Raw genomic sequence first — 23,004 nt, 5'->3', positions numbered from 1 at the left:
AGGACTGTAGACAAACTGGGGAGTTAAAAGAAGATAAAAGCAAGCAAGCAACAATAACTTAAGAACTATTGTAGGAAAGCTATGAGTGTGTCCTTGAAGTCAATAGAATTTCCAAGACTTGAAGACTGGACATTTTTATTTCTTGTATAACCTGATATTTGAGAGTAAAAAGCAGCACGTTGAAGGTATAATTTGGAAAGAACAAGTTGTAGCACACTTCTCTCAAGTATACCTTCAACTGAGGCATCACTAGGTTGGCAAAGGGCACAGATGTAAAGCTGATAATCATCAGTATACTGATAGTTTATCCTATGCGGTGGATCACCTCACCTATGAGCTGCAGGTAGATGTCAAATAAGATTAGGGAAGAATATTGAGCCCAGAAAGTTACCACATAGAAGAGGCTGTGCACTAGGACCCCCCCTCCAAACAATAATTGGAATCAACCCCAGAGAAACAAAGAGAACAGATGCAGAACTGCATCTCCCATTCTTAATCCCAGAACTGGCCCATCTATCATGAACAAATGATGGAATCAAAACCATTGAAATCAAGAGTTAGCGTGGATGCACCACCTTCGTGTCACTCAGACATCATCTACAAGTAGGATCAATGCCATTTTGGCACTGTATGTAAGTATGAAATCTGATTGAAAATGGTCCAAATAAAGTTTCCTTTATCTTACATGTTCCAGGATCCTCCTGGATAAATAAACTACAAGAAGGAACTCAATTTGGATATATATATTTTCAGGATTCAAATGGGAATTTTACCTATACAATAAAATCCGGCCATATAGAAAGCATGGCAAATAAGATCTCATTTTCTCTATAACATGCCAGCTTTAACTGTGTAAATACCTATCTTTTGAAGATGTCAACCATGTAAGTCCTCACTGCAGGCTGAAATGAGAGCCCAGATGCAGTTCTTCCATTTTTGAGATTAAGTCAGGTGAATAAGGACAGGCAAGATAAATCTAGCTCCTCAGAATTTTCCTCTTTGGACGTGCAGATTTATGGTATCAAAGAAAATACTTAAAATACTACATGTTCTCAGTTCCTTTGATCCAGAAAATATTAACAGGACCAATTTGTAAAATTGTGAGACAACTAGTAAAATGCTACCATAGTTTTATTAGTAGTAAATATACATTTACATTAGTAATATGGATGAAGAATCTTTTCATTCTACGTTATCTAGGGAATAGGCATTTCTTTTGAAGGATCAAAATAAATAGGACATTAGACTAGATGGAGGCATTATGCTTTAGTATTGACTGAAAGTCCTCTTCCCTATATAATTCCTTCAGATAGGAGTGGCTTGCTGTCCAACCAGGCAAAATGGAGACAAATGGGATGGGTCCACCCCAATTGTGCCAGCAGAGGAGCCATGTTAGGACCACTCAGTGCAGATGGGTTGCCCCTGCCATCTGGATGCAGGACCAATGGTCCTGGACAAATAAAGACACAGGGACAACTCACTGCCGGTGGACAACAAAGGGGGGAAGGTATAATATTTGCAGCAATTTATTATACATAAAAATAACTTGGCACTTGCAATTTTAGATACATATTGAAAATGATTTTAAAAGGTAGTTTTTAAAATTGTAATGAGGTTTAATTAATTATAGATTGTTTATTTTCCTTTTTAAAATGAAACAGACCTTCTCTTTGGTATCATTTTTAGTAATGAACATGAGGGATTAAAAATACATATAAATGACTACATAAATTAGTGCTTTGACTGAAACTTCAACCATAGAATGTTATAAGCCAGTGACAGCAAGCAGCTGTTCACTTGTATTGTTTGGATTTAAAGTTTGAATTGTAAATCTAAGAGTACAAATCCAGATTTGGGGTCCTCCAACTTTATAGTGAAAAGAGCGCTACCAGAGCCTTTTTTTGGAAGATAGCAGGCAGCATGGAAATATCAGTAATCAATACTGAAAGCCAAAATTGATAGAGCCTGATTGTACAGTGGACTAAAGCACTGTTATTAACATCTGCTGCTTGCAATTACTGCAAGTTCAAATCTCACCAGGCTCAAGGTTGACTCAGCCTTCCATCCTTTCAAAGGTAGGTGAAATGAGGACCCAGATTGTGGGGGCAATAAGCTGACTTTGTATAAATATACAAAAATATGAAGGCTATTGCTTAACACATTGTAAGCCGCCCTGAGTCTCTGGAGGAGGGCGGCATATAAATTAAAAAGCAAAAGCAAAAAGCAAAAATCTGTGCCTGCCTTCTTGGACTGCCTTTTCTGCAATTCTGCCTCTTTGAACAAAAATGTTGCTCAGCCCACGCTTCTGATTGAGTGTCTCCTCACTAAGAGAAAAGTGGATCTGTGTGTGTGTATGTGATGATCTTGGAGGCCACTCCTGGACATCACAAAGCAAAAAACAATTTGGGCAGAGCCAGCAGAAGCACGGGAATGGCTTGTGATACACCTGTAGGAAGGAATCTTCCCCTTTTTGGCCCTTGCCATGTTGAATTTTGAGAAGCACCAAATCAGGGTGGATTTGCATCTATTTCAAAAAGACTGTGAAAAGTGATACCCTTTAAGAGCTTTGCAGGAAAGGGTATTATACATCTGCACAGCTCTGCCTGTACTCATGTAATTTGCTGGCCTTCCCTTCAGGGTGTATGTTTATATCTGATTTATTTACCTGATCAGCAGGTAATCACTGCAGAGCAGCTGAGTGATTCCTGCTCTTTCTGAGGATTAGAGCAGCATGTACCCAGGGGTGGGTTTCACTTACCTTTGCTACTGGTTCGCTCGCTCGCGTGCCACTTCTGCACATGCACAGATCATATTTGATGACCGCCGGGTGGGTGGAGCCTCCCGTCGCCACTGCCACCGGTTTGCCGGAACTGGGGCGAACCGGTAGCAACCCACCACTGCATGTACCTTACTTAAGTTCCATAATTAATTAAACTTCATTACAATTTTTAAAACTCTATCTTTTAAAATTGTTTTCAATATGTATATAAAATCATAACATCTTGCAAGCCCTGAAATATGTTTACATATAATAAATTGGTGCAAAATGTTACCCTTTCCTGCTTTGTTGTCCCACGGCACTGAGTTATCCCCATATCCAGTTGGCTGGGGCCACTTGTCCCACATCCAGATGGCAGGTTCAGGGTCTGTGCAGTTGTCCCATTCCATGCTATGGATTCCATCAGTCAAGATGATAGTTTCTACAGTTCTTCCAGATCAACATTGAAATTTTCTTCACAATGATTAGAGCATTCCAATGAAAGAATACAGCCACAAAAGGAAAATAAATGTAAACCAAGTTTATTTTGCTTTTTAAGTAGTGTTCTTAAAGCACTACAGCATGGTAAACAATGTAAATTAGTAGAAGTCATCTCAAAAGCCAGAGTTCTTCTTTAATGAGCTTGTTAAAAAGATGCAGCCTATTCTAACAGGATAAATATTTTAACCATTTCACTTCGAGTTAATGAAGGCTCACAAATGAGCAACACTCCTCATTGAGGAAAACAAAAAGCTGTTGTCGACAAAGCGACAGCACACACACAAAAACAAAAGAACTGTGTAAAAATAACTAACTGTACTGTGTTCCCATATTTTTCCAAGTTGCTTTACAATGGGATGATATGCACATGATCTTGCTGCAAATTTGCCATATGACTTGCAAATATCAGTAGCCTAGCCTTATCACTTAGCCCCAAAGCTGCTCATGTCGGATGATGCAGCATTCATCTTCCTATTACTAACAATTAATTTGATGGATTTCTTTATTACCCTTTTTCTAGACTGCAGAACAGACTAGAAAATAATCCTTAATTAAAAGAAAAAAAAGTGTTTTAACTGGAAAAATGTTTAATTTTGCAATAGACTTTACAAGTTATATGTTTTGCCTTTTTTTACTCTTAGCCACAAAATGGGCATGAAGTGTTTTATTTTTAAAATGCCTTAATTTTCAACTTCATGCAAATCTAAATAAAGATGACCAAAACAAAAAGCTTAAACAATGGAAGGATATTTCACAGAAAATTTCTTATACAAAAACACATAAGAAAAAAGGGCCACTAGGTGACATCTTAAATTTACAAATTGGCATCATTTTGGTCAACAAATATCCAAGCCCTGTTTTCTTCTACAACAAAGCAGCTGTACAGAAAGAAAACAGAAAAACTGGTTATTTTTTTAATCACACATTTCCTCAGGAATTTCATGTGGATTAAGGATGCCAGGGACAGACATCTGAAGTTTGTGTTTTTCCTCCTGAGCCTGTCGAAGAGCTGTCTCTCTTTCTTCCAGGAATAAGTCAGATGTGTCTTCACCTGCAAATTCCTATGGAAATAAAATAATTTAGGAATTATAAACCCAGTCACACAGCAAATAATTTCTAAAAATAATTTAAAAAGCACTAAACATAGTCATTTCTCTTCAAATCATGCTGAAGTAAATTTTATTTAAACACAATATTATTTTAGATTATATCTTTTAAGCAAGTCTTTTTTAAATTGGTTCCTCTTTATTTATTGAATTTATATTGCTGCCTATTTGCCCATGGTGACTCAAGGCGGCTACAGAATATAAAACCACATTTAAAACAATAAAAACTAACAAAAAGAATCAAATAAATTAATATAGTACAACGTAACAAAATCACCCCCCACCTCTCGCCCCGGCAACAGCAGATCACACGAGCCATTTAATGGACTCCATCCCATTCTGGGTTCCCCAGGCCCGCTGGCAGAACCAAGTCTTCAGTGCCTTCTGGAACAGTATTAGAGTGGGGGCTATTCTAATCTCTGGGGAATGATGTTCCAGAGAGGGAGCCACCACAGAGAAGGCCATTCTTCTTCTGGGTCCCACCAGGTGTATCTCCCTCAGGGATGGGACCCGCAACATTCCCTGCCTCCCTGCTCTGATGGGTCGGGTAGATGTGACTGGCAAGAGATGGTCCCTCAGATAACCTGTCCCCAAACCATAAAGGGCTTTAAATGTGACAACAGCACCTTGAATTGTACTTGGAAGCAAATTGGCAACATAAAATTTTATGTTAAAATTCTTTCCTTTAATCCCAAATTTTCAAAAGCTGACTGAATTGATCCTTTTTATCATAGAATCACAGCATATCAGAATTGGAAGTAGTCTTGTTTATGTTTTTAGTATTTATTAAAAAGCTAAATAAGATATTTAATTGAAGAATTATATAAGTTAGTCCTCGAGTTACAATTGTAATTGGGAGCAGAACTTCTGTTGCTAAATACATGGTTGTACAGTGATATGTCACATTACTGCATCACTTAGCAACAGCAAACACTGCAGTCCCCATAGCTATCTAGTGAGGATTGTGGATCAATAACAGAGCACCTCCTCGCAATTTCCTGCTGGCTTCCAACCAAAGCCAGTAGGTAGCTGGCAGGAAGTTAGTGGGGGAGACTTACCTAAGCTACCTGTGACCTTTGCTGCTGCCTCTCCCATTGTCTTTGTTTGTGGAAAGCTCAGCGGTGAAATCTGGCCGGATTTATCCAGCTCGCACAAACCAATAGCACAGGTGGCAGGAGGCTCCCCCCCCACCCGTTGGGATATCATTATGTCCCATTTTTGACCCTCTGCGCATGAGCAGAAGAGGCGTGTGCAATCGTAACGAGCACGCGTGCTCACACTCCCGAACCTGTAACGAACATAACTGCATTTCACCGCTGGGAAAGCTGGCAGGGAAGGTTGCAAATCTCAATTACCTGATTGTGGGATCTGCAGCAGTTTTAAATGTGAGCTGGTTGCTAAATGCTCAGATTATGATCATGTGATTGTGAAAGTGCTGGGATGGCTTGAACTTTGAAGGCCAGTCTTAAACATCACTCATTTAGCATCATTGTAACATCAAATGGATGCTGAATGAGTGGTTGTTAATCAAGGGTTACCTGTAAACAAATTAAAGGGCCAGACACATTTGCAACATTGAAAACTTTTACTGTAAGTTTTTGGAACTAACTATATAAAACAAACAGCTTTTTGTGGGAACCAAAATTATTTAGTCTACTGTAAATTGTAACAGAGATAAAGACACTTCATTGGATAGTAGAGGGACTAGAAACCACTCCCCTTGCCAAAATGCAAACCTGCTCTTGTTTTTAATTAATATTGGATTTACAAAATGACTATAAATGTTATAAAATGCTATAACATTTGAAATATTAAAGGAGATCTTCAAAGAATGGGGCCTTAAATTGGTAACCACAATATCAATAATATTAATAGTGATGCCTGCTTTTATGGATAGACTATGTTTAAAAGATGTTAATGAAGGAATTTGAGATGTGAAACAATCTTGCTTGAAAATGCTTAAAAATGTATGGATTAGAAGACAAAGACATTTAAAATGGAAACAAAAGTGATAGCTGAAGAGAATGACCCAGCTGTTGCTAAGCAAGATGGTTTTAAATTAGTTTTGTCCCATTTTATGACTTTTCCAGTAACAGTTGTTAAGTGAATCACTGCAGTTAAGTTAGTAATATGGTCATTAAGTGAATCTGGTTTGCCCAATGACTTTGCTTGTCAGAAGGTTGCAAAAGGTGATCACATGACTTTGGGACACTGCAACTGTCATAAATATATGCCAGTTGACAAGTGTCTGAATTTTGATCATGTGGCCATGGGGATGCTGCAATGGTCATGTGAAAGGTGTTGGTTATCACCTTTAAAGCGCTCCATGGCATAGGACCTGGATATCTTCGAGACCGTCTGCTGCCACCAACGACCTCCCACCGACCAGTGCGCTCCCACAGATGGTGCCATTGGCCAAGCAATGTAGACTGGTGGCCCCCAGGGGGAGGGCCTTCTCTGTGGGGGCATCTGCCCTCTGGAATCAACTGCCCCCAGAGATACGAAGAATTCAAGACCTCGGTGCCTTCCACCGTGCCCTGAAGACCTTTTTTTTTCAGCAAGCTGGGCTGGCTTAACACTTTTTAAAATGTTTTTTAATATGTTTTGTTACTGTTTTTTTTTTTAAACCTGGGGCCAAACTTATATATATCTTTTTAAATTGTTTTTAATGTTTGTATTTTTTTTTTTTTTTTTTTTACCTTGGCTGTACACCGCCCTGAGTCCTTCGGGAGAAGGGCGGTCTATAAATGTGAGTAATAAATAAATAAAATGTGAGTAATAAATAAATAAAAAATAGTCATAAGCTACTTTTTTCAGTGCCATTGTAACAAATGGCTGTAAGTTGAGGACTACCTGTATTAGGGTATGCTTGCTGCTCCTAAAAGAATTTTGGATGCACCCCAAATTTGTGGGAGAAATGACCAGAACAATGAAAACTGAGAACACTGAAAACTGGCTAGATGGGAACTCTGTTAAATAGTATAAAACAATAGGAAAAACCTATCTCCCACATCGTATCATACATAATAATACTTTGAAAGAGATCTATCCTTATAATATTTTGGGGCTTATTACGGAAACAGTACAGGAGTCTGTAAGTTATATTAATTATCCAATAGCCTAGAAACAGACACTAAGACAGAGGTCTCCAACCCCTGTCCTTTAGCCTTTCAGAAACAGGCCACTGAAGTGGATGAGTGCGCAACATACCCATTTGCGCGAGCAGTGGGTGGCCGTGCGCACTTCATTTTTGCACCAAGGGAGTTGCGTGCTTGCCCGCCACACACACAGAACCATCCCCCTGGGCTAGTCCACAAAGCCGAAAAGGTTGGGGAGCTCTGCACTAAGACTTTGCCTGCTATACTAACACAATTATATATTACCATTAATATTTTATCCTGCATGTTGTTGTTGTTTTTTGAAAGGATGAAGAGTTCTCTGTTAACATTAATACTGTAACGTATTTTCATATTAAAGCAAATAATTTTGTAAGATGCAAAAGAAGCTTGTGATGCTCCAAATTAATTTTTTGCAAGATATGAAAAAAGTGTATTTCATCTGATTTTATTAATTGGGTAAATAATACTTTACCCAATAAATAAAATATTAATCCAGCCCCTCTGGATAGTTACTAAAACACTTATTCTTTTAAAAATCCAGCTTGTTATTAAATCACAGGGCTAGAAACAGAGAAATATTCTGACAGAATGGTAGAATATGGAGCCCTTACAAACCAAAACCTCAAAACAAGAACTGGATTAGGTATAGATTTGACAAACTTTAAAGACTATTTTATTTACTGGGTATAAACCAAAAAGTCAAGGAAAGAAATAAATGGCCCAGCCACAGACATTGCAGATAAGCAATAAACAGTGCCAGTCAAGGAAGAAACAATGTCCTTATAAAGATACCATCAAGGAAGACACCAAACCTCAACAAAAACTAACAGAATAAGCTATTATATATAAAACAGCAAACACCACTCTCCCATGAATTATTGATGTTACCAAACCTGGAAATTAAAGCATCCAATTTAAGAATACCAACAACCTAACAGTTCAACCTTGAGCTACACATATTCTCAACTATTGGAACACCTCAACTATATTAAATTACTTTCGAAGACTTCTAGCTACTCATTTCACACCTCCAGCAAAGAAGAGTTCCATCACTTCCTGAACTGCTACTTAACCATTAGGAAACCCCAACTTTACCTAAATGTTAATGAGAACCAAATATATTCAGATACTTCATGAACATCATGTACGTGGAAACATTATTGCTTGATCTAAATAATACAAAGTCAGATGATGAATACAAGATCCATCTAAGAACTCAAGCTAACTCAGGAATTTAGAAGATGGCTATATTTATTGATACAATATTTGCAAAACTTATGAAGAAAGTTCAGTGCTTCAAAAATTTAAGTCTACCATCTGACCAGGCAATTTTGCTCACTGGGCATGAATAATTTCTCTCCTTCCTATACAAACACAATCCAATACACATTAATAAAATCAAATATACCTTTATTTGTACGAGGAAGTCCCGAAGGTGTTCCTTGAAAGCAGGAATATCCTGATTTAAACTGAAGAGTCCTGTTACAAACAGTTTAACCTGTGCACTAACACAAACGAAAAAGTCAAAGGAATTAGTTTACATGACGGCTGCATGCATATAAATTCTAACTTGTGTTTGGAAATTGAGCACTTACTCTTGTAGATGAGGAAATGCAGATTTAAGAAGATTAGCAACATACTCCTGAATAAACATTTGATTGCTTACTGGATTTCCAGGGTTTAAAGGAGTACTTATTTTTCCTTCTTCTACTAAATTGAACATGTATGCAAGAATTGATGCATGCATCGTCAAACCTGGTTAGAATATATAAATTAGAGTTAATATTTGTAACTGATGTAGGTTCTACTTGTAGCGGAATTTTTCCCACCTCAGAATTCAACTCTTACCAGCAGTATGAGATGTATCTGTTACAACAGAAAAAATGTGCTGAAGAATGTCACAGAAATAAGTTTGATAAAAGCTCTGGGCAGCAGCTTCTTCTTGTGCAACATTTTGTAAAAGTGTATAAAGGATCTGAAGGCCTGGAAAAAAACACAAAAGCAAAGTCATTCTAAAATGTTAATGTTTGTTGGTAATTACATTTTGACAATATTTGAACAGATAACAGATGTAAAAAAGTTGCATATCTACATCCTTCTAAATCATGATCATTTAGATTAGGATAAAGCATATTCACCTGTATCTGCAACATTTCTCATTGTATGCTTGAAAGCCCAAATGATAGAATCCAATACTAGCTTGAACTGTGCAGGTGGAATGGCCAGGAACGCTGGAAAGCAATGGGAGTTTACTGCTTGTAGTAATAAAAAAAAGTTTGTTCTGTGTTCAGGGTACTCTTCAAAGTCCTAAGGGAAAAGAGAAACTTTTACATGCAATTCCAGAAACTTCTTTACTTGTAAATTTTTATTCTGAGTCAGACAAGTAACTTCTTCATTTTATGACACTACTGAAGTACACAAGTCAAATTTTCGAATGCTTCTCCAGAGAAATAGCCCAGACCTGATTCCCAGACCAGGGTAGAAAAACATCTCAACCTCCAAAACTCATCAAAAACAAGTAACAATTTTCAAAATGGAGTTAAATGCCTTTCCTGCAAAGAAATTGGTACAGGTAATCCTCAATTTATGACCAGAATTGAGCCCAAACTTTCTGTTGCTAATCAAGACAGTTATATGAATTTTGTCCCCTTTTACAACCTTGTTTACCATAATTGTTAGGCGAATCACAGCAGTTGATAAGTTAGTAACAGACTTGTTAAGTGAATCTGGCTTCTCCGTTGTGTTTGCTTGTCAAAAGGTCACAAAGGGTGATCACATGACCATGGGACATTGCAACTGTCGTAAATATGAGCCACTTGCCTAGTGTCCGAATTTTGATCACATAACCATGGGATGCTGCAATGGTAGTGTGAAAAACTGTCATAAATCTCCTTTTTAGTGCTGTTGTAACTTCGAACAGTCACTAAACGAATGGTTCTCTAATATTCAGGAATATAAAATCAATATACATTTGTAGAATTCAAAAAGTGTCATACCACATTGACTTTCTGAAGCACACAATCTCTAATAAATAGTAATATTTCTCAAGTATCTATCGGGATGTGTGTCAGATAGCTTTTGTAAGTGAAATGGAAAGCTGCTGAAGTAGTTATTCTCAAAAATATCCCCAAGTCCTGAAAGGTCTTTGCAGTTTCTAAAATCCTGTACAAAGTAAAATTCATTGCTCTTCTGCATTCCAATTATGCTAGTTCTTCTCTTATAAGCAGAGATTAGGGCAGGAAATGATAGCAGTATTTGTCTTTTCTCTTTAACTTCAATGTGAAGGCAGGGTGAAGCCTATGGTCATGATTTATTTGAAAATTGTTTAAGATATAAGGAAAGATGTCTACAAAATCCACCTGGTCAAGACAGTCACCTTTAAGAATATTGTCACTGGCATTAGACATTTCAAGGATAAGCTAATTACTGGTTCAAATAGCAAAGCTGTGAGTCCTACCAATTTAGATTCCAGGTAGACCATCTAGCAACTCTTATTCAGTTTATACAAGTAGTTCTCAACTTACAATCATTCATGTATCAGCTGTTCACAGTTACAATGGCACTGAAAAATGTGACATTCAACTAGTCCTCGCTCTTACGAGTGTCATATCACCGTGGTAAAAATTTGAGTGCTTTGCAACTGGGTGTTTCAGCATTTTGGGGTCACATAATTTCCATTTGCTAGCTTCCAATGAGGCTTCTGACAAGCAAAGTAAATAGCAGAAGCTAGATTCATTTAACAACTGCAATGATCTTTTTAACAACTGCAGCAAAAAGGTAATAAAGTTGGACACAATTCACTTAACAACCACATCACTTTTCAACAGAAGTTCTGGTTCCAACTATGGATATTAAGTTGACTACCTGTAATAAATTCTATTGTAAATTGAGCAGAAAATGTACCTCTTTCCCTTTACATCTGTGGTAGGTCTGGATTCTCAGGAGGCAAAGGGCAAAGAAGCAACCAACCAACCAAGGAAAGTTTGGTCAGGAAAAAGGGAAAAATTACCTGCAGTAAATAGAAGTACTGACTCTAGATTTAAATCTAAATCAGGCCAGGTCTGGCTTGTACTTGAAGACCAATAAAGTACTCTTATGCTATAGATCAGTGGTCCCCAACCCCCGGACCGGTGCCGGGCCGTGGAGTACCTGGCACCGGGCCGCGCAGCGGCCGGGGGACATGAACGCTGCAGCGCAAAGGCTCCTGGGCCGTGCGCAAAAGCTCCTGGGCCGTGCGCAAAGGCTCCAGGAAGAGAGCCCCGCGCAGGTACGCACGTGTGGCCCAAAGCCCCCACCCCTGCGCGCGCTCAGCGGGCCACGGTAAAATTATCAAAGGCTGATTGGTCCGCGGCGATAAAAAGGTTGGGGACCACTGCTATAGATTACACTGAAGAATTTTTTAAAATCTCATAGAAAGATAATGGCAGAATATATGGGTAGCCCTTGACTTATAACCTCAACCCGAACAGGAATTTTAGTTATAAATTATTGCAGTCATAACTTGGGGCACCACGTGATTGAACTCGATTTTACGACTGTTTATGATAGCTATTGAGTCAGTCACCCTGGTCATTAAATGAACCATGTGGTCAGAAGTGCAAACCAAGTTTTTATTGGTTCAGATTCAAACCTTCCAAGACCGAGTGGCTGTGGCTACCCGCGTCCCGGTATAGTCAGCTGACGCCATCGCTGTCTATAGGGGGTGAATCTCTACCCCCCACAGAGAGGGCTCGCAATCTGGGCGTCCTCCTGGATGCACGGCTGTCTTTAGAAGAGCATATGACTGCTGTGGCCAGGGGGGCTTTTTATCAGGTTCGCCTGATTCGCCAGTTGCGTCCCTTTCTGGACCGGGATGCCTTGTGCACAGTCACTCACACCCTTGTTACCTCCCGGCTGGACTACTGTAATGCTCTCTACATGGGGCTCCCCTTGAAGAGCACTCGGAGGCTCCAACTGGTCCAGAATGCGGCCGCGCGGGTAATTATGGGTGCAACCCGTTGCGCCCATGTAACACCTTTCCAGGGCGAGCTGCACTGGCTCCCAGTGGTCTTCCGGGTGCGATTCAAGGTGTTGGTTACCACCTTTAAAGTGCTCCATGGCTCAGGACCTGGGTACCTATGAGACCGCCAAGAAGCGCGGGAGGACCCCTTGGAGGGTAGAGCCGAGGATTTTGTTCAATATCTGTATGACAAAATCACTCAGATTCGGGAAGATCTGGACTCTGACTGGGTAGTCTCAGGGGGAGGGACTGGGGCAGGTCTTGAGAATGTTATCTGGGATGAGTTTGATCCTGTGACCCCTGAGGACGTGGACAGGATTCTGGGTAGACTGAACGCGACCACTTGTTTATTGGACCCGTGTCCCTCCTGGTTAGTGCTGGCTTCTCGGGAGGTGACACAAGGCTGGTTCCAGGGGATTATAAATGCTTCGTTGGGTGAGGGTGTCTTTCCTGCCGCCCTGAAAGAGGCGGTGGTGAGGCCTCTCCTCAAGAAGCCTTCCCTGGACCCGGCAATGTTGGTAAATTATCGTCCGGTCTCCAACCTTCGTTTTGTGGCGAAGGTTATTGAGAGTGTGGTCGCGCAACAGCTCCCCCAGCACCTGGATGAAACGACGTATCTGGATCTGTTCCAGTCGGGCTTCAGGCCCGGGTACAGCATGGAAACGGCATTGGTCGCGTTGGTTGATGATCTCTGGAGGGCTCGGGACAGGGGGTGCTCCTCTGTCCTGGTCCTGTTAGATCTCTCAGCGGCTTTTGATACCATCAACCATGGTATCATGCTGCACCGGTTAGAAGAGTTAGGGGTGGGAGGCACTGTGTTGCGGTGGTTCTCCTCCTTTCTCTCTGACCGGTCGCAGTCTGTGTTGACAGGGGGACAGAGGTCGACCCCAAGGCCCCTCATATGTGGGGTGCCGCAGGGGTCGGTCCTCTCGCCTCTCCTGTTCAACATTTATGTGAAGCCGCTGGGCGAGATCATCCGTGGTTTCGGGGTGGAGTACCATCAGTACGCTGATGACACCCAGCTGTACATCTCCACCCCGGATCACCCCAACGATGCCCTTGAAGTGATGTCCCGGTGCCTGGAGGCCGTACGGATCTGGATGGGGAGGAACAGGCTCAGGCTCAACCCATCCAAGACCGAGTGGCTGTGGTTTCCGGCGTCCCAATATAGTCAGTTGACGCCATCACTGACTATTGGGGGCGAATCATTGGCCCCCACGGAGAGGGCTCGCAACTTGGGCGTCCTCCTGGATTCACGGCTGTCTTTAGAAGAGCACCTGACGGCCGTGACCGGGAGGATTTTTTATCAGGTTCGCCTGATTCGCCAGTTGCGTCCCTTTCTGGATCGGGACTCGTTACGCACGGTCACTCATGCCCTCGTCACCTCCCATGTGACACCTCTCCTGCGCGAGCTGCACTGGCTCCCAGTGGTCTTCCGGGTGCGCTTCAAGGTTTTGGTTACCACCTTTAAAGCGCTCCATGGTTTAGGACCTGGTTATCTATGGGACCGCCTACTACCACCAATAGCCTCCCACCGGCCAGTACGGTCTCATAGAGAGGGACTCCTCCAGGTGCCGTCAGCCAAACAGTGTCGGCTGGCGGCCCCTAGGGGGAGAGCCTTCTCTGTGGGGGTACCTACCGTCTGGAATGAGCTCCCCCCAGAGATACGGAGGATCCCGGATTTGCGCACCTTCCGCCGCGCTGTGAAGACCTTTTTATTCCATCAAGTGGGCTTGGCCTAATCTCCTCCCTCTTTTAATATGTAAATTTTAATCTGTTTTTAAATTATTGGGGTGTTTTAATCTGTCTGGACCAAAATGATTTAATTTGATTTTATCTGGTTTTAAATTTTGTGTATTTATGTATTTTATTGCTTGGCTGTTCACCGCCCTGAGTCCTTCGGGAGTAGGGCGGTATACAAATCAAATAAACTAAATTAAACTAAATCGCCTTCTGCCACCGATAGCCTCCCACTGTCCAGTTCGCTCCCACAGAGAGGGACTCCTCAGGGTGCCGTCGGCCAAATTATGTCGGCTGGTGACACCCAGGGGGAGAGCCTTCTCTGTGGGAGCCCCTGCCCTTTGGAATGAACTGCCCCCGGAAATACGCAGGATCTCTGACCTCCGAGTTTTCCGCTGTGCTCTTAAGACCCTGCTCTTCCGTCAGGCAGGGCTAGCTTCATAAATTGAGTTTTAAATTGGAATTCTTAAATTTTGGGGTTTTTTAGTTAATTGGCCTTAAATGTAATACTTTTAATAATTTTTTAAATTTAAATTGTGATATTTGTATTGTGTTTTTACCTGGCTGTACACCATCCCGAGTCCTTCGGGAGAGGGGCGGTATAGAAATAAAATTATCCTTATCCTTATTAATTTCAAATGGTTGTTAAGCAACCAGTCCTAAGTCAAGGACTACCTGTACTATTGCCAAAAAGAATTACATGGATTTATTTATGACAAAAACTCATTTATGTTGGCTTAAGTACAATAAGACACAGAGGCAGAGATTCATGGCTGATGGCAAATTTAGAATTGTATACTGAAAAATATACCTTATTTCATTTCATTTTTCAATAATTAACACTACTCTCCAATTATGTATTTGTTCATTTTCCTCTTTAGTGATGAATTTAGCAAGAGATTTTGGAGTTGTTGGAAGCCACAACCAAAACTGTTTGGATTAATCAGGTCATTTTGAGGCATCAAACTATACACCTCTAATTGAGGGGGATGATCCAAATGTTTCCTAGAATTTTGAGAAGGAACTTAAAAGAAACAAAGGTTGTGAGAAGCAGTTCTTAGTGCAAAGAATAGAAAGTGATTGTAAGTGGTTTCAGAAATTGAGAGATCCTTGAATGATTGAGAACATATTAACTGAATCATTAAATTTAGAAATTCTAATTAGTGTTAGAATATAAGTGCAGAAAGATATGAAGAAAAAGTCTTCCGCACTTGCAAAATAGGGTTTAAAAAAGTCTCTGGGTGTGCCCAATCCATGAGCAGAGGAAGTCAGAAAAATACTTTAAGGAGAGTAGTCATAATGTAAAACATGTAGTGTCAACGTAGAAAAAACATATTAAGTTAGGATGCAAAGGACATAGAAAATAATAAAATTACACATGAAATTGACAGGATGAAGGGGAAATAGAGAAAAAAGTGATTACTACCCTGTTTTCCTGAAAATAAGACATCCCCTGATAATAAGCCCAATCGGGCTTTTGAGCGCATGCGCTAAAATAAGACCCCCCCCCAAATATTTAAACACAGAGCTGGAAATCAGGTAAGATGGCAAGAGGTGCCTCATCTTGCTCCACGTATCCCAAAATAATAAGACCTCCCCGAAAATAAGGACACATGCTCAAAAAAACATAAGACAGGGTCTTCTTATTTTCGGGGAAATAAGGTATTATAGTTGGTTGCGCCATCACACTATTAAAAGCTGTGGGAAATTAGCCTATCTAGGAATAAATTTGGAAAACAATGAAACCAATACAGAATTCCAGCTCCGCTACAAAAAACCAAACCATTGTCCTTTACTGAAAATAAGTCAGACCAATGTTTATAAGCTCTCTCCCTATAGCTATTTTTAATGTTTAAAAGTCACGGAATTACCTTATTAATCATATTCAACGTGCATTCAAAGACAGCATCAAATATCTGAGGTATTTCAGCAGTAATGTGCCCCCCCAATTTGTTTACTATGATAGCCATTGTACTAAGCACTTCTGGCTCTCTGGCAGCTGGAACATTCCTCTGGTAATCAATAAGAACGGCATCCAGCAAAGGTGGGACAAAGTTTTCAGCTACCTAGAAAAAAAAATCAACAAAGAAGATTAACCCAATATTTCCTAAAGTTTGAACTGTTTGCATGTGTTAAATCATATAAAAATATTGAGAAAAAAAATGCCAAAATGATTTAAGTAATGAACTGTTTCAGACAAATTTCTATTTCTCACCTCCATTTGCTTTATTTCTGAGGGTCTTATTTTTTAAGGAAAAGAATTGGGAAAAGGAAATAAACTTCCCTTTCCCCATGCAATGGTCTAAAATCAAGATATCCCCTCCCCCATCAGTAAAATATCATAAAGGCAGTTGTAATATTTGTTCTCAGCAGGGTAAGATGGTGAGACAATAAAGGAAAAAAAGTGTTGTAAGATCCAAACAAAGCAGCACAACTGGGAACATTCTGCTGGAATGTTTTGAGTGAGGTATGTGTTCCAACAGAATAAACATGGAAATATTTTAATAGTTGATATGCAGATGGGACTAGCCTTTTGTTTTCCATACCAAGACCATAGCAGTTGGTGAAGTGCTGAATACTACCATATCTTATTTGTTTGGCTTTAACTGTACTTAAACATGTTTTCAGAAATAATTCCCATGGTAATTTTTTTAAAAAAAGTTTAAGCTACTACCCATCTGGTTTTAGTGTCTGTTACTACTGCAGTTCTAGTGTCTAACACTCAAAGGGGGTTCCCAAGGTCAAGGTAAATCTCCTACTAGGGTTAATGTTAAGTCAAGATTGTGTATGTCATCCTCTATGTTTTAGTAGTTTATTAAGGACATTGCACTTACCATCTGAGGATCATTAGATCTGCTCACCCAACCAGAAATGAGTTTTAAAGTTTCCCTTTTTACTGTTCTCATACTTCTAATCAGAGGTTGCTTTGTTACCATTTCACCTGGAAGAGTTTTAAGGTCAATTACAAATCAAGAATAGCCTTGGAGGAGCAAGTTGATTTAGAAAGTTTTAGCCCAGCTTTTCAAAAATCAATAAATTAAGGAATATAAAAGAAAATCCAGAACAAAATAATAATTATTAAATGCTATTCAGATTCAAGATGCTGTATCAGAAGGGTTACAAAATCTTCCTATATATAGTAACCTTTCTATAAAGACAGAAAATACCAAAAATCTACATGATAGCTTGGTATCTGCTAAGTGTATATATTATGTTGATAGAACACAGGTGACCCAGGCCTTGATTTCTAAGGTATGATTACCAAACAAGCAAGCTCATATTTTTATAGTTACAGAAAATCTATAGCAGATTATTATAACATGTACATTCTGATTGGGTGTAAAATATTCTTTTTTTTTTTTAAAAAAAAAAGTTTTTTATTTTGAATACATTAAAACAAGACACAAACACACAACATTTATATACATATATATACTTTTTCCTACAGCTACTTCGAAGTGATCCTTTCTTATTATTTACATCTATTTACACATATTTTAATTTTGTCTTATTCAACAATTGTTTTCCATCTTTATTTCGTCTATCTTGTACCATAATCTTCAGCATTCCCCCCCCCACTCCTTTATTCCTCTTTGGGGGGTCTACATTGACCCTAGCTATGATTAAGTACATAAGTTGAAAAGCTTTGTGCTGGGTTCTTGGAGAACTAAAAATGGTTGCTAGACTTATTTTTTTACTGTCATAGGGGGATGGAAGGAGAAGATTATTTAAATAATTTAAGTTCAATTTCATTTTATTTTGGGTCCACTCATAGGTTTTTGGAATGAGGCCCAGGTTTGCTGCTAAGTACAGAAAAAAATTGTTTTCCCCCTTTTATGCTCAAATGAGTTTGGTGCTTCAAACTTAAACCAGGGTTTTATTGTTAGGTTAAAGTACTATTTTCAATGAAGACATTATGCTGATGTGTCTTAAATTACCAATATGATTTTATATTTAGCATTTATCTTTACAATGTATGAAGCTATTTAGGTTCTGCAACAATTCATCTGGTAGGATCATATTCATGTCAATGAAACTTATTCACCCATCACAAATTAAGCAGACCATACCCACAATACAACCCACTTTTAAACTTGCTCTTATTACCTTTACTCAATCATCCCGTGATTTGTTTTAGATTTCTCTTCTACATTACAAAGTCTAGTTCATTTGTTTAACATGATAAATAACCAAGTAAGAAGATGTAAAATATTATTGTAATTAAAGCAGTCGTTCTTACCATTTGCTTGAATAGCCGCAGAAATGTTTTCACTTAGGCACTTATACACATTCAGCATATCTAAGTAGATTCTTCCAAGCTGAATCACAAATGGATGGCCAACAGCTTTACATGCCCTCACATTAGTTTTCAGGATACTCCCCAACTGCTTAACTGTTTCAGAGTCTTTAAGAATATCAACATTCTGTTAAACAGAAATTTGTGCATTTAGCAAGAAAGCAGCCCTTCATCTAATAGTATATAAAAGTTAGTATGTTTCTAGGAACAATTCAAGATACAGCTTTTGACCTTTAAAGCCCTATGCAGCATGGGACCAAATTACCCCAATTACTTCTGCCTGTCCTAACAGATCCAGCAGAGGGGGCATGCTGCAGGTCCCATTGGCTAGGAAGCTTTACTCAGCTAGTCCTAGGCAGTAGGCCTTTTCTGCTGCGGCCCCTGCATTATAGAATATTATTCTCCCCAGAGTGAGGCTAGCTTTATCCCTTTTAAATTTCCAGACTTCCCCCAAGACCTGGTTGTGTCATCTGGCTTGGGGACCCCAGGGGACTGGTGAAATATTGTGTAATATTGCTTTTCACCTAGTATTTTTATTTTTGTACTTTTTATAATTTTAAATTTTTAGTAATAATAATAATAATAATACTGTTTGCATATATGGTTTTTAGCTTTGATGTACACCATTCAGAGTAACTTGTTTGTGAGACGGTTGGCCATTTAAATATGACAAATAGGTAAACAAATAATCTTGAATGCAACAGTTCCATTTCACTTTGTATACAGACAAAAATATTTGTAACATATATATTTTAGTACAGAGATGAACCACCCAATATTAATTATTTAATGCACGGAACAGTTTTATGTTTTGATTGTGCGCAATACACAATAATAAAACAATTCCCATAAAATACTTGCTGTTCATCAATTTTTTTCTTGAAAGGAAAACAAATCACACCCAACTTAATCTTCACAAGAAATCAACATTTTCTGAAATTATAATCATGTCTGCAAAGAGTATACATATTATGAACTCTTACTTTTGTAGCTTGTTGAATTATGCTGTCCCATACTTGATTAGGGAGTAACATATATTTCTCTATCAAATGCTCTTGTACTGTCTGGTCAGTCTGAGCACCAATCATATATCCAACTGCTTCATAAAAAGTATGCACCTAATTGAAGAAAAAGTATACTAAAATATGTAATTCAATATATTTGGAACTCAACAATAATTTCACTAAAACCATTAAGTTACAAGTTTCAAATCTTACATTTTTTTCGTTTTAAGACTTTAGATTTCTATGGATGCACTGTTCAGTAAAGAATACATCCAAAAAGTATATTCTAGATTTAAAAAAAACCTGCCTTATTGATGCCCATGTGTTTGCACATCCCCTTATTTTAGGTATTTTTGCAATATTATAACTTGGTATTACCTGCTGCGGCTGAAGATCACAAATAATTGTGTTAATATTGTTCAGGATTTCATCAATGAATGGCATTACTTCTCCAACTTGAACTTGAACGAAGTGCCTTCGACATTTTTGCGCTATTTTAATAAAAGTATCACAAGCCATGTCCTGGACCCCATCATGAGTTTCTAAAGAGAAAAATTAGAAATAGTTGCTAATATAAGAATGTTTTGCGAAGCTATTTCCCAATTGTTTATATACCCATCTATTATGATATTTAATAGGAAAACAGTAACTGTTACTGGTTTTAACATTATTATTGCACAATCCAAATTAAATTCCAGATACGTTACCATGCATAAATTCAAATAGCTTGTTGACAACAGTCTTCAGAAATTTCCAGTGGGCTCTCAAAAATCTTGGATATTGTCCTACTATGTACATTATATTTGATGCAATAATAGCTTTATTATCTTTTCCTCTTTTTTGCTCACAGAGTCCAAGAAGATCCTACAGAAACACAAGGTTCATAAAAAGTTCCATTTTTATTTATGATAAAAAAATTAGAGCAGCATTGCAGAAAAAAAAGATAAAGTAAGTGAAATCAAATGCTTGTAAAAAAAAACCATGACTCATCGTGTAATAAATGATGTAATTATGCAGAACATGAAGACATTTTTCTTGATACCCCAATCCAGTTAATTTAGCACTAAGGAAGAATATATAGTAAGACAAATCCTCTTCTGAGTAGACTAGTAATAAAAGTCCATCATTATGAAAATTTCATTAATATACCAATTAACGAACTGAAGATTTCAGAACTAATAAAAAGTACACCAGTGAAAACACACCAATAAAACACCGCAATAAACAAATTCAACTGAACCTAATAAATATACCAGCTTTACAATAAACAGATGCTTGAATAAAAATGTTCTTGCTTCCTAGAAGAATAGCAGAAAGAGCAAGCCTCACAAAACATCCAAAGACTTAAGAGCAGCCATCAAAATGACTCTCCCAGTTTTGTTCCCATCAAGTGAACCAGTCTTGCTTGAAATGTTTAATAGAGAATATGCACTTTCAAGCAGCTTGTGTTTGAATAATGAATACGGAGTGAAGGAAATTTTTAGAAGGCTATCCTAGCTACCCTTGCTTAGCTGCTATGTTGTTTAGTGGCTGTTCATAAATAAGATGGTTTTTTTTTTTAAAAAAAATCCAAATAATGTGCACTTACACATTATTTGTGCCTGAGAACATCATCACTGCCACTGCTGCATGAGACAACTTTACCTCAATGAGATGTCTGCAACCAGTAAACTTTGCAACATCTCTCAGTCACATAATTTGCTTAGCATTATTTCGCTTCCAATTTAAGGAACTAAATGCAGTGGCTAAATGAGGAGAGGGTGTATTTGGACTTGAAGGCATTCAAAATGCTGTTTGCCAGTCAAGTTGTAATGCTGGTGTTTGACTTCCATGAAAACACCACCTTTTCAGGATTTAAGCCTTATTAGAAGTTCAATATAGTATTTGCAAAATTGTCTTTTTTTTTGTAGTTTTTTTTATTTTTTACACAAACACACACACAAACACACAATGTATTTTGCTGAACAGAGTATTCAGCCGATTAACAAATTTAAACAATTTTTAGTCCTTTCAACTAAAATTACAATTTCTATACCTCCTTTTTTGCCATAACATTTATTTTCATCTATTTTGTACCAATATTACTCTTCATTTTCATCTCTAATTTTGACCAAATTCCATTTTCCCTTCTATTCTATATTAAACCCCTTCCCATTATCATCTAATTTTTATATCCATTATCAAATTAATTATGTGGTGTTAGTTATTTAATTCTTATATTAATAATAAACCCAATTATTTTATAACATAATTTCCTTAACTAATAAATTCAACTAAAACCTTAGTTGAATTTAAAAATATTCTATTATCCTCTAATCATATAGCTTTCCCCTGTATTATTCCAAATCATCACTTAATCGTTTGTACACACACCAACGTAAACCATTAAAAATATTTCAATTATTATTCCAATTATTTTTCAATTCATTTTTACCATCATGATTTAACATTATTTCTTACAATTCATATTTCAATTCTAGTCATATACATCATATTCCTTTTCATTTCTTTCTTTTCTCTTTTCATTTTCCCTTCCTCCCTTTTCCTTTTGTGCCTTAAAATCCTGATCTCTGTTTTGCCCTAATTTCCCGTTGTTCCTTTTCTTTTTTTTGCTTCACCGCTGTTTATCCCACTATTTATCCCAGTATTATCATTCTGTATTTCAAAGTCCTGAACTCTTCTATTTTGCCCTATATTTCCTGTTATTTTCCACCCTTTTTCTCTTTTCACTGTAAATCCCAGTGTAATCATTTAAGTTCTTTATATTCTTTCTGTTCCATCCTCCCTTCCTTATTTGTCTCTTTCCATCCTCTTTTTTTCATTGTTAATCCCAATGTAATCTCTAAAAACCTCTTTTTATTATTACTATCCACATGTTCAGTTACTTCTTCATATTTAATCACATTGCTTTTATCTTCTTTATTTTCAACCTCTATGTCTTGCTTCTCCATCTTCATTTCCTTGTCCGCTTGCGTATGCTCCATCTCAGCTTTTGTGTCCTCAGATTTTAATCCTCCGTGTAACATTGTAGTTATTTCTCTTATTTCCATTTTCCATGACAAGTACATCAATTTAATAATTTCTCTAATTTCCTGTGCCATTTTATTTTTTTTGAGTTAATATTATTCCGATTTTAAAAGTTCCGTTGTATTCCTTTCTTTTTTTCCCAAAGTCAAGCCGCTTGCAGGCAAAGATATCCTCCCCAAAAGTTCTCACGGCTGTTATCTGTAACGTTCACAATTTTCCAAAACAAAGACCAAGTTGCAATATTCCTTTTTACTCCTGAAGATATCTCTCTGCAATCCACAATTTCCGATTGTCTAACAAATATCCATTTTGTTTCAATCTACATTAACAATCTTACTTAGCTTCTCTTTTTCTTTTTAGCTTTAAAAATATCAAATCAGTTTTATAGTCCAGTCCGAATTTAAACAGCTTTTCTCACTTCTTTTTTCCTTTCTTTTATTTATACAACACTTC

At 38.0% G+C, this 23,004-nt stretch overlaps 1 protein-coding gene across 4 annotated transcripts in view; it reads right to left on the bottom strand.

Moving 5' to 3' along the window:
• Nucleotides 1-3,284: 3,284 nt before the first annotated feature.
• XPO1 (exportin 1) overlaps nucleotides 3,285-23,004 on the bottom strand; it is a 75,797-nt gene continuing 56,077 nt past the window's right edge. For all 4 annotated transcript variants that reach the window (XM_070932218.1, XM_070932219.1, XM_070932217.1 and 1 more), the window contains 11 exons: nucleotides 20,232-20,388; nucleotides 19,903-20,066; nucleotides 19,504-19,638; nucleotides 18,464-18,647; nucleotides 17,058-17,164; nucleotides 16,095-16,289; nucleotides 9,623-9,791; nucleotides 9,333-9,467; nucleotides 9,080-9,239; nucleotides 8,893-8,989; nucleotides 3,285-4,320 (listed from right to left, as the gene is read on the bottom strand). In XM_070932218.1, the coding sequence (XP_070788319.1) occupies nucleotides 4,174-4,320; nucleotides 8,893-8,989; nucleotides 9,080-9,239; nucleotides 9,333-9,467; nucleotides 9,623-9,791; nucleotides 16,095-16,289; nucleotides 17,058-17,164; nucleotides 18,464-18,647; nucleotides 19,504-19,638; nucleotides 19,903-20,066; nucleotides 20,232-20,388 (1,650 nt within the window). In that variant the 3' untranslated portion in view covers nucleotides 3,285-4,173. The remainder of the gene's footprint in view (nucleotides 4,321-8,892; nucleotides 8,990-9,079; nucleotides 9,240-9,332; nucleotides 9,468-9,622; nucleotides 9,792-16,094; nucleotides 16,290-17,057; nucleotides 17,165-18,463; nucleotides 18,648-19,503; nucleotides 19,639-19,902; nucleotides 20,067-20,231; nucleotides 20,389-23,004) is intronic.

The sequence above is a fragment of the Pituophis catenifer genome, unplaced genomic scaffold, assembly GCF_029215685.1.
Source record: "Pituophis catenifer annectens isolate HBS135680 unplaced genomic scaffold, rPitCat1.0.hap2 SCAF_1, whole genome shotgun sequence".
NCBI classification, from domain to species: Eukaryota; Metazoa; Chordata; class Lepidosauria; order Squamata; family Colubridae; genus Pituophis; species Pituophis catenifer.
This window is presented reverse-complemented; position numbering and strand designations above follow the sequence as displayed.